At 44.2% G+C, this 12,254-nt stretch overlaps 1 protein-coding gene across 2 annotated transcripts in view; it reads right to left on the bottom strand.

Moving 5' to 3' along the window:
* LYPD6 (LY6/PLAUR domain containing 6) overlaps positions 1-12,254 on the bottom strand; it is a 66,591-nt gene that overhangs the window by 13,097 nt on the left and 41,240 nt on the right. For both annotated transcript variants that reach the window (XM_073304729.1, XM_073304730.1), the window contains exons 2-3: positions 7,162-7,350; positions 2,504-2,602 (exon numbers count right to left, since the gene is read on the bottom strand). In XM_073304729.1, coding sequence (XP_073160830.1) covers positions 2,504-2,602; positions 7,162-7,279 — 217 coding nt within the window. In that variant the 5' untranslated portion in view covers positions 7,280-7,350. The remainder of the gene's footprint in view (positions 1-2,503; positions 2,603-7,161; positions 7,351-12,254) is intronic.

The raw sequence follows: 12,254 nt of genomic DNA, 5'->3' as shown, positions 1-12,254 counted from the left end.
TGCAGAACCGGGGTTTGGGGGAGAGCAGAATGGAGGCAGCACATGTAGCTAGGAGCTGGAGGTCGCTGCTTCCCAGGAGCCGGGCAGGAAACCTGCCCCAGCCCTGCCAACCCCCCACCCGAGCACCTGCCGCACCCCTCAGGCTGTGGCGCCCCTCCTCCCCCAGCACCTGCCACACACCCCCAGGCCATGCCCCCCTAGTACCCACCACACCCCCTAGGATGCTCCTCCAAGCCGCCCCTCCTGTCCCCAAGTTTTAGTCAGAGGTATATAGTAGATGTCATGGACAGGTCACAGGCTGTGAATTTTTGTTTATTGCCCGTGACCTGTCCATGACTTTTACTAAAAATACCCATGATGAAAACGTAGCCTTAACCATGAAGCATTGCCTGTAGTACACAGTAGTACACAGTCCCCTGGTATCTCTTCATAGCCCACTCTCTGCTCCCCATGCTAGGCAGGCTAACTATGGGACTACATGGCCCCACCAAGGCTAGAAGGATTTCTCCCAACACACAAACACAAGACAAAATGAGGAAGAGCAACAATGAGAGACAAATGGAGTGTGAAGGTGATGTTATATAAAGGATGTCAGCGTGGGCAAGAAATGAAAGATGAAAGCAGGAAGCAATTAATTGAGAGAATTAGGAGAGACATTCAGAGCACGGAAGAGAAAATGAATGAAGAGAAGATAAAAAGCAGAAAAGGGCACCCACAGAATTTGGATCCCTGTCAGGATTTCAAAGACTTCAAAATTTCAGAGGTATGCAGATCTGTTGTTCTGCGCTGTGCTCAATGTCAGGCCAATGGGAACAATTAGAAATGAGGCAAGATTTTTAAAAAATAAATAGTTTTCCAAAAGGTGGAGTATACCTTTGATTCAAAGATTCTCACAACTATCTCTAACTAGAAATCATTTCTACTACCTGACCAAAACTGGTCTCCAGATCTGAGCTGCTTTAGTTTGATTCAAATTTATGTTAGTTGATTTTCTATGGGAGTTTTGCCATTTTGAGTAGAATTATGCACAATACTCTCTCATTATATACTATCTGGTGGATGATAACCCTGCCCCCCCCCAAACAAATCAAGACTGGTTCTTTTTCCTTGTATGAAACAAAACTTTCCCTCCCAATGTTCTTGTGGGTTTTTTTAGTGTTGCTCCCTGGTGTTCTAAGGGAACGCAGCAGAATACAGAAGTCTCATTTGCAAATTAATAAATATTTTCCACACTCTCCAAACAGGATTCTGTTACATTTCATGCCATTCCAGAGAGTCTTCCGGTCCAAGGCCAGGTCCTGTGCCACTTCCCCTGGCACCCAGGCCCACCCACTACTTCGAGTTCCAGCCACGGTCTGCACAATCTCTAACCTTGCTGCTCTTCCTTGGGTTGCTTACTATCCCACCTCCCACAGGCTTTCTCCACCTTTCTAGATGTAGGCAAGGATCCCAGGGCTTCTCTCTCTCTCCCTAGGGCTTTGTCTACTCTACCACTTTTGTTGACAAAACTTTTATTGGTCAGGGATTTGAAGAGAAACACGCCCCTCACCGACATAAGTTTCACCACCAAAAGCACCCATGTGGACAGCGCTGTCGGTGGGAGACGCTCTCCTGCCAACATACCTACCACCACTTGCTCGGGGTGGTTTAATTATGCCGGCAGGAGAACTCTCTCCCGCCGGCATAAAGTGGTTACACAGGAGACCTTACAGAAGTGCAGATGCACTGGTACAGCTGTGCCGCTGTAAGGTCCGTAGTGTAGACATAGCCTTGGTTTCCTCCTCCCCTTCCTCCCAAGCCCAGAGAGTGACTGACAGCTTCCACACTGTAGCCCCTTTCTGCTGGGAACTTCCTGGTTTCATACCTTATCCATCTTCTCCCCTAGCTGGGCTTTATTAGCCAGTAGTCATTTCCAATCATGCCAAACTCTCCACCAGGTGTGGCCTATAAGCTTAATTGGCCCCATCTGCACCACCATAACCCCTTCAGGGCTGGTGTGGGGTGAACACCTCATCACAGTCCCATTTCTAAAAGTGACTTACATACTTGGGAGCCTACGTCCCACTGACACTTAATTTCTGTTTCAGCTGTGGGAGAACATGGGGATCAATTAAAGCTCTAAACCCATCTACTGCAAAGGGAAGTGTGAGCGTTGGATGCATCATTTGTATCATCCACCAACCTTGCTTACAATAATTGAGGCTTACGGGTATGAATAGCCATCACCTGAATTCAAATACTTTTGGAGAATAATGAAAAGCATAGGATCATTGAAATGTAGGGCTGGAAGGGACCTCGAGAGGTCAGGTAGTCCATCACCCTGTGCTGAGGCAGGATTAAGTATATATAGATCATCCCGGGCAGGTGTTTGTCCAACCTGTTCTTATAAACCTCCAGTAACGGCGGGTGTTGGATACCTGTGCATGTTATCACTTAAATGGGACTACTTAGGCATTTCCTTAACATAGATTTAATCTAAACAGATAGCATGGAGCTAATTTACCTTTTGGACAATAGATATCTGGAGCCCATCGGTTGCATTCATAATTGTCTGCCGCCTTTTCACAGGTGAAACATTTAAATCCACCAGGATATGGTGTGGCTGAAAAATGTAAACAAAATTAATTTAAACTGATGATCATTTAGCCAGTCTGTACCATGCTTTTTAAAGGCACCATGATAATACTCTTTTTTAAAAATGTATTTGCTGCTAGATATGTGTGCCTCAGCCCCATCATAAATTGTTCTGGATTTTAAAATTCTGGAAGAACAAGTACAATGGCCCAGTAAAACAGTCATACTCAGGAAAATTGCCCACAGCTGACCTCCAGGGGAGTTTCATCTGAATAAGAGGTATGGGATCCAGCCCCGTAATTGCATTTGCTCATTCTCTGTGCAAATATTATTTCACAGCAGTATTCAATACTGTTACTCCAACATCACTATTAACAAAACGTCAGCTGGACTAAATACTTCTGAAATCGGTCTCACAGAGGAAATACACTCACACTTTTGAATGCCGACTGATCTCCCAAATGGAGAAAACATCAATTTGCTGAACCTCCAGCTATCAGTAATCTGCTAGAGTACAAGTTATTTCGCCAAATGTGAAACGAAGTTTTAAAGTGCTCTCTTGGCAAGACCTCTGCAATATATCCTAAATGAATCCAAGTAAATGGATTTTTCCAGATGCTGCCATCTCTCAGTACAATGCCCAGAAACTAACCAAAGAACAATAGGTGAAATGTACAATTGGCACAAAGCCAAGGCATTATGTGGGGCAATAAAATGGGGATAGTATAAATTAAATTTCACTCCATCTCATTTCAAGCAACCAATGCAAGATTCAGTACAATACCTCTATAGTCACTGTTCCAGTCCAAAGACTAGAGTAGTAACCACTGCACACCCTATACAGAGGTGTTTGGGGCCCTTGAATCAACAATCCGTGGCCAGTCCCTGGATCTCAAATGTACTTTGAATACCAACCTATATGGAGTTGGTATGCATCTCTGAAGGCTGGTCTGTCCCAAAGCCCAAAGAGCTTGTATGATTTAAGGCAGTGGTTTTCAAACTGGGGAATGCAAGGCACTAGGTTGCGGCGGCTCTGGTCAGCACCGCCGACCAGGCCAATAAAAGTCCCATCGGTGGTGCTGCCCAGCTAAGGCAGGCTAGTCTCTACCTGTTCTGACACCGTGTTGTGCCCTGGAAGTGGCCAGCAGCAGGTCTGGCTTCTAGGTGGGGGGGGCCAAAGGGCTCCGCACGCTGCCCCTACCCTGAGCACTGGCTCTGCGCTCCCATTGGCCGGGAGCAGGTTTAAGACAATCTGCAGCTCACCTATTTGCAAAGGTCTAGGTAAATGCTGTGTTAAACTTTGATTTTGTTGGACACAAAGCATTACATGGCACCTGACCAGATGTAATCTTCTGAAATTAAAACATAGGCCAATTTGTATTAGCAGAGACTGTCACAAAATATAGATTTTCTCCTCTATATGCAAAATACAAATCTGCCTATGAAATGATTATTAATTCAGTTTTGGCAAGCAACCCAAATGAGAGCACAAAAGTACTCCAAACTCTTCTTTATGGCTGTCTTCAGGCCAGCATCCCAAAACATATTCATCTCACAAGTGTCCAGGGATTGGGGGGTTTATTTTAAAAAGTAAATGGCTCCTCTGGATATCAAAAGGCAGGAAGGGTTCTCTGGAAATAGCTTCTAGACAACAGAGATGTGTGGCTAGACACACGTGTGTGAACACTGCTTCTTGTAGTAGACCATTAACTAATACTATATCTGATAAAACAGGTGAGCAAAAAGGAGAGACTGTGGAAGTTCCTGAGCTGCATGGTATTTTCTTTATCTTCAAAGCACTACTGGAGTAAAATAAAGTTTCAAACAGTTGTTGCCACAGCTGTGAGTGAATCTCATTTGGCTCTTGATCACAGAAGTTAATAAGCTCCATAGACTGTGTTTCAGGACATAAGGCCTCAGTCCCTCAGGAAAGGACGATTCTAAAGAAAAAACCAACCTCACGGTGCCCCGTAACTGCCTGTAACTTTATCCATCCATTAACTCCCTTGGTCAGCAGTGGTTCACTTTGTACCAGCTTTCTTTGGAAGACTACTGTGGAGATTTAGTCTTTGTTCAACATACACTAAAAAAAAAAAAAAAGGCTACATTTCTCCAACAAAGATGTTTGTTAGGGGTGCGCAAACACATTTTGCCTAATTTCAAACCCACTAGAACAAGTGTGGGTTCAAAAGTTTGACTCACAAAGTTGATCATCATCAGATTCCATTAGTGCGGGTGAGGGGGGGAAAGTTGGGTGAAAAAGGAACACAGAGCAAGCAGAATGAAAAAAAATACAATGAGACTGAGAAACTAATGAAAAATACATGCAGCATCTTATATTGCTATCGAAATGAAATGCCTTAAGGACTTGGTTGTGCAACCTTTGCTCATGTCAGTGAGCACTTAAATGAATAATCACAGTGATTAAATAATTGCTAACCACAATAAGTAAGACCTGCATAACTGAGTCCTAAATTGGGCAGCCTCTAGTGCCAGTCTAGCTCCCTTCTGCCCCTAAACAGAGCTGGTTGAATTTTTTTTTTAAATTGTCAATAATAGTTTTTGTTCAAAATTTAACTTTTGATTAAAAGAAACCTGAAAATGGTTGGGATTTTCAGTCACCTCTAGCTCCTAATACATAGGCTTCCCTTTAGCTCAACAGATATTGGACCAGACCTTTAGCTGGTGTAAATTGGCACAGCTCCACTGACTTCACTGACTCTATGCCCATTGACACCACCTGAGGATCTGGCTCATTATTTTTAATGACTCATCCTTGGGGCAAATGGATTTAAATTATATGGGCATAAGGACTGCAACCTCACACTAGAGCCAGAACCCATGAAAGAAGTTCACAAAATCTCAAGCTCTATGAGCTTCACCTCATTTAATCAATCAAAAAAACCAGAGGCTCAGAAAATTAACAACTTAGTGGCTGAGGAATTGCAGGGATAACATCCTTTCAGCTCTAGCTGAATGCTTTCAGTGTGGCTTGGTCAATGGTAACAAAGTCATTGCCATCCGACAGCTGTTCCCTGGCCCCTGTGAAGGAAATTAGTGATCTTAAACCATTTCCTAGGGACAGGTGGTCACGCTACCAAAAATTAAAAAATAAAAATAAATAACTATTGTTGGCAGAGAGCTCTTCGTAGAGAAATCAAAGACTGAGGACCTAATCCAAACTCACTGAGTCTTTCCATTGACTTAATAGGTTTTAGCCCAGGCCTTGATGAAGGACGGAGCCTTCACAAGGTTGAGCTGTATAGGCAGGGCCACATTAACAGGCGTCTACTGCTGTTGCTTGGGGTGCACCTGTTCTGTGATCAACAGTCGACTTCAATCTCCAGGGCTATCAATGTGGCACCTTTCCTGAGTGCTGTAAGTTGTGTTTTTATTTCCATGAGTCTATCACAAAGGACAAAAGTTGCCTATAAAAGTGAACTATGCTTACCTCAGCTGTCTGCCATTTACACACATTAGTAAAAGAAAATAATTGTCCTAACAGTCTGTAGAATTGAAACATAGGTGCAATGCTAGACTGGGGAATGAGATACTCAGTAAGCATTGAGGATAGCTTCACGTTATAAACAAGTGCCCCCATTAATCCCCTTTGCCAAATCCTGGGTACTTATGGCCCACACCTTGCAGCCTATTGAGCACTGCTGAAATAAATCTAGAGAACCAAGAACTAGCACCTGGCACTCACATTTACTCCACACTGAGGTAGGGAGGCTTCCACATAGTACTCGTTATAATACCAAGAGATGTTCAGCAATGTAAGCAAACCTCCACTGCCATACTGAATGGAGACATGGTGAGCAGGCGATAAAATGGGTGTGTCAGAGCCCGACAGAGTGGGACCACAACATGAGCAGTGAATGCCAATGATGTGTGTACCAGCCATTTTCACTACCAAAAGTAGTGAGTTACTTGAGTGTGCTGAAGAGCTGCACTTAGAGGAAACAGAGAGCAGAGACAGCCATGATGATCAGATGCTGCTAGAAAAATGTGTCCTAAGTTTACTGGGAAACAGTATCCCAAGGCCAACTGCTCAGTGCCTCATGACACGTACTAGCCAAAAGTGTTTCTGCCATCCCATTAGTCTGTAATGCCAATCCCGGTAGCTTACTTCACTTTATTAGACTCTCAGTAACAAAGTATCAGATTCAGCCATCCTACCAGTTGTTCAGTGCTGCTATCGCAGAGCTTTCATCTGAACTCCAGAAGGATCAAGCCCTAAGTATACATTGAGCGAGGTGACCTAGAAGATCCCTGAAGATACCTGTCTGGTCAGCTTTATTATATCATTTCAATAGCACAGGTAGTTTGGCTTTTAATCGTTTGTTGTCATGTAAACTGACCAAGAAATATTCTTCTGACACAAAGTATATTGTATGTACACACATATAAAACATACTTCCTTTCTATTTTAATAACTTACTTTCTTTAGTGCAGAGGCTAACATTACAAAAAGCTACATATTCCTGAGCTCAAACTACCCGATGTTTCTGCTGTCTGAATTCAGGGTTTTTTCTTTAAGCCTTGGCACAGTGACATCCTATTTTAAGCATGTGAAATGAATCTTACTTGAAGGATGAAGGTAGATAATATCTTTCACTGTGAAGTCTCTAGGTTGAACTGCTTTCAGACAGTCAGCGATCAGGCTAAGTAGCAGAACCCAGGCCAGGGTAGGCCAGGATTCCATTGCAGAGCGGGGCCTCACTCATACGGGTTTCTTGGGAGCACGCTTTCTTTATAATTGGAAGAAAAATGCACCTATGATACAAAGAAGAAAAACAAAGAAAAGTGAAAATATTACAGCTACTGTCTCGACAGCCCATCCAAGGGCCAATCCTCCTCTCAGCACACAGCCCAAGTAACCAAGCTGGGCACTAGGGAGTTGTGCAGAGGCCAGGAAAGAATTCTACTTGCACCCTAAGGCTACAGCTGCAGTAGCCCTCCTCCCCTGTAGTTGTGGATCTACCACCTCTGCCCCCTCCTTCCGTCCATCCCAGCCCTCCAAGCCCTTCTCTCAGCTGAGGCACAGGGACCTCCTCAGAGCTGTGCTCTGCTAGAAGCAGCTGTGGAGCTGAGTCCTGACTGCAGCGGAACCAGTCTATTTGCACTGCACAAAGTTTTGAGCCAGGATCTGAGAACTTCAATGGCATAGATTCTAGTGGGGTCAGCAAGCTCCAAAGCACACATGGGAGAGAGTTTTGCCCCTGAGCGAGCAGCAGGACAGCTGTCATAATCTCTGGCTTCTGCAATGCTACAACAAGGTAAGTTTAGATTGCTTGGTAAAATTCCATGTGACCTTTACTTTGTAAACAGGGATACTGTCATCCCATTAGAAGCAGTCCCCTGAAAAATCCCAGGGTGATTTTTATCGCATCTGAGTTATAATGAGATCTAACTAGTTCTATCTTAGAGACCATTGGAAAAGTGCCAGACTCAGACAATAAGAAATCCAGTGAGGAAATTCAATAGAAGATTCTTGTTAGCAGTGTGTGGTCTAAGGCACATTGGAGCAGCTTCTCTTCGTACACCTGTTCTTGGGAACCAGAAGGGCTTTAGGGCTCAGTATAAAGAGACTGACATTAAGTTGTTGTAGTCGCTGGTAATATGCCATTATGTACAACACAGCTCTTCCCCAGATCCTACCCTCTCACTAAAAACACATACAAGTCATTGCTTCTTCTGTCCCTATGGAGTCCTGTGAAGAGCTAAGCATCTTTGTCACAAAAGTGGCTTCTCAGTGATTCCATCCACAATTCAGCAGAGCAATTAAACATGTGCTTAGGTCCCTTTGACATGCTTCAGGGCTTTGTTGACGCAAAGCCTCCGTCCCTATGTCACCCTCTCCTTTGCAGGCAGTAGCTTTAGAGCACAGGCAGTCTCTCCGGAAGAGGTCCTTGTCAGGCAGGACAACAGCTCTGCCTCTTTTGGCAATAGTCTCACTTCCAATGTTGATCTGCTACCATTGAAAGATCATATGAATCTGCTGATATTCAACCACCAGAAAAGCTAAAAGTAGATTTCCATGTTTGTTAAAACTATGCCAGTAGCACTGTTATTCAAAACAGTGGGCTAGACCCCCAGGTGTGCCTAGAGCTGCGGTTGGTAACCTGCAGAGGGGACATGGTTTTACATCATTGCTCCACAACCTCCCACTCCCCTATCCTGAAGGGTTTGGGGGCAAACCAGCCCCCAGTCCAAGTTAGAGCAAACCCAGAGCTACTCCAATTTGTCGAAATGGACAGTGGTTCCCAAAGGAATAAAAAAAACACACTGCACGCACAATTCTCCCCCGGGAGAGAGGATGAGAGAAAGAATGAAGTACATGAGACAGATGTTAGTCACGTCATTTCATGGTCTCCTGGAACCACTCAGATACGACACTGGTTTAAGAATCAGAAAAGCATAGGAGCCAAGCAGCTGTCCAGGACAAAGGGAGTGTATCATCATCTCTCCTTTTCCTTGGCATGAATACCCTCTTTGAAGAGGGAGGAGAGGATGGTATGGGTGTAGGCAGCAAAGTAGTCAAAAAGGGTATTTTTTTAAAAAAGAAATTTCACAAAGTTTTTCATGATTCTTTCCCTCCCCTCTTCCCATTTTTCGTAGCCAGCTCCATGGTTTTTGTTCATTAAAGTTATTACTATTTTATATGTGGAAATTAGGACCACTCATTATCACAGCTGCAATGGGTCCATTAAAGGCCCACTCCTGAAGCCCAAATACAAATCCATAGAGCACAACCACAGAAATTCACACCTGTTCAGATACCTATATAAATAAATCTGTAGAAACTGACTCCCACACCTACATGCTGGTACACACATGTATTCATGTGTACACATCTAGCATGCACGAACACACATACTTTCACATTATTTATTATTACAATGGTTGTTTAGTGGCTAGAGACCCCAATTAAGATCAGAGCTCCAGGGTGGTAGGTGCTGGACATACACATAAAAACAGAGTCTGCAACATATCGTTTATAAGGTAGCTAGACAAAGCTAGGGAGAAATGTATGATATATTGGCTCTTCTGTAACAACATTCACTTTTTAAGAAATAATACATTTCTTTTAGAGTTCCCCTCTCTTTTAAAAACTTGTTATGGAATGAATACACACATTTTATGTCATCCATTTTTTTGTGCGCAAGCCAGCAAAAGGAATAAACATCAGAGAGTTAGGCTGAAAATTTTATTCACACAGGTACACACACATGCGGCAACACATGCACTTCCCTACACAAAGATACACACACAGTCTATGCATGCACACACTTGCCTACAGAGACACCCAGCCAGGAAGGGAGGAGGGTGGGCCGGAGGGGAAAAGATGGGGGGAGGAGGTGAGGAGAGAGGATGGGGAGGGAAAGAGGCCAAGGACGAGAGCAGAGTGGGGTGAGAGGAGGCAGTGAAGGAGAGAGGAAGGGGTGCGGGTGGGTATGTGGGATGGATGGGGTTGCAGGGGGAGGCAGAAGGCTACAGGTGCATGAGGATGTGGGGGGCACAGGGACATATGAGAGTGCAGCAGTGTATGGAGGTGAATGGGATGCAGGGCTTACGGGGGTGAGGAACATAGGGGTGGCAGCTCTGGGTGGTGGAGAAGATGGATGGGAGAGTGCTGTAAGGGGTACAGGGCTAGGATGGGTAGGTGTGGGGGGCAGGGTGGGATGAGACGGGAGACGGATGCAGTGAGGGGGGTGGGGGTGCAGCCCCATTCCCAGCACTCAGAGATGGGGATACATACCTCTAATTCCTGGGTGCCGGCGATGGAGCGACAGACTGTGGTTTGCTGCAGGGCACGCACCGCAGCTCAAGCCCAGCCACAGGACGAGCGCGAAGAGAAGAGGACCAGCAGCAGCGGGTTATGGAGGAACTGCTGATCTAAATCTGCTGGGTCCTTAGGGAAACATGCTGTGTAGACTGGCTGTTCCCCAGCTGCACCCCCTCTCTGCTCCTACATGCCTCACCACAGATCCCAGCTGAGCAGTGTCCACGTGGAAGTGTTCTGTTCGCTTTTAAGGGGGAGCGGATGGTGTGGTCACCACTCAATACCTTTCCACTCTTTTGTTCTGATCTGAGCAGACGTTTTCTCTTTTGCTCCCCTCCACGGTGCAGAAGGAAGGGGAGTATGGAGCCTACAAGAGTCACTATATAGCAGTTTAACACAAAGCCTGTATCCAACACAAACTACAGCAATGCTAATCAGAGAGGCTGGGGGCAACATTCGAAATAGAATCTGGATTGAGTTTGGGCTAAGGTTCGGGGTTTGGGTTTGAAGGCAAATGCAAGACAGGGTTTGGATTTACTGTCACAAAGCAAGACATAGAGCTCAGAGTTTCTGGCTTGTGGTCACTCAATTATAGCACACTGGCACAACACAGAGGGAATTTAGGTGGACAGATGACTGTTAACCAACTAAGGGTTTTTTATTTTAGGACATCAGATTTTATCACCACCATCCTAGTGAAAAGAGCCATGGATCTTCTATTCACATGCATCCACAAGTGTCAGGATTTTAGTTTTAGGTCTAAATTATACACATTTAACTATCACAACATATTTGCTGTACCACGTTTATTGTGAATTGTCATGGCATTCTACTAAACACAGTCCAAATACCTTTCATTTCATTTGAATGTCAAACTAGTTTTAGTTGAGTTGTGTCTTTGAACATTATGTCCATGTGATAAGCAAGTTCTCGGATAGAACACTGTACAAACAAGGCCTGGTTTTCATCCCATCCCAGTTTTACTCCAGATTTATGCTAGAGTGAGAGAGAGGTTCACCAGATTTATTTTCATGTCAAAAATCCTGCATAAAATGGACAGTGGAAGAGATTTCTCTCACCTTTTAACTCGATTGAGTTTTCCATTGCCCTATCTCCCCTAGCTAACTTTTTATGTAGGAAACAGGATGGGTGAAGCTGTTTATTTATTCAGACTGCTGTGGACTTCACATCATAATGAAATAATGATATTTGGTATTTTGATCTAATGGCATATTATCAGTAAATGCAGTGCATGTGTTAAGAGCTGGTCAATAGCTGGTCTAAACTACGGTCCCGAAGGACTCATTTCAGTGCTGAGATTCCTTCTCCACTGCCTTGTTTTTCTTGTGGTGCACATATCCTAGAGAATGCATGGAGCAGACTGAAGCAATATTAGATTCAAGTTTCTTCCAGCTCCTAAACTTGGTCACCACAGGTTTGGTGATGCTTAGATACAATAAAGTTGATTTAATATTCTTCTCTGGGACATTCTGAGGCCTTAGTTCCATTCTATGGTAGTAAGTATATCTGTATTGCACATTAGATTTAAAAGCACAGCATAGTTCCCCTTGTGGGGGGGGTCCCCTAGAGGAAGGAAAGTAATTTCTGCAGCCCTATCAGCACTTGTTTCTGCTATTTAGGAGGTTGTCCAAATGCAGTAGTACTTTGGCATATTTAAATCCATGCTTCAAATGTAAACATTTTGCTGTGAGTTGTCTCCTTGCTCAGTACCCTACACTCCAGAAAAATTCAAGATCTGTATCCGTACAGTGTTTATTACCATTCATAATAAACCTAATGCTAGTGAAGAGGGAAAACTTGTTCTTTAACATTCAAAGGGACAAAGGAACCCTCTGTTTTAGTTTCACTTTGCTTGATATGTTTCCCTTACATA

The sequence above is a fragment of the Lepidochelys kempii genome, chromosome 11, assembly GCF_965140285.1.
Source record: "Lepidochelys kempii isolate rLepKem1 chromosome 11, rLepKem1.hap1, whole genome shotgun sequence".
Taxonomy (NCBI): Eukaryota; Metazoa; Chordata; order Testudines; family Cheloniidae; genus Lepidochelys; species Lepidochelys kempii.
Note: the sequence above shows the minus strand (reverse complement) of the source record. Positions and strands in the feature narration are given on the sequence as shown.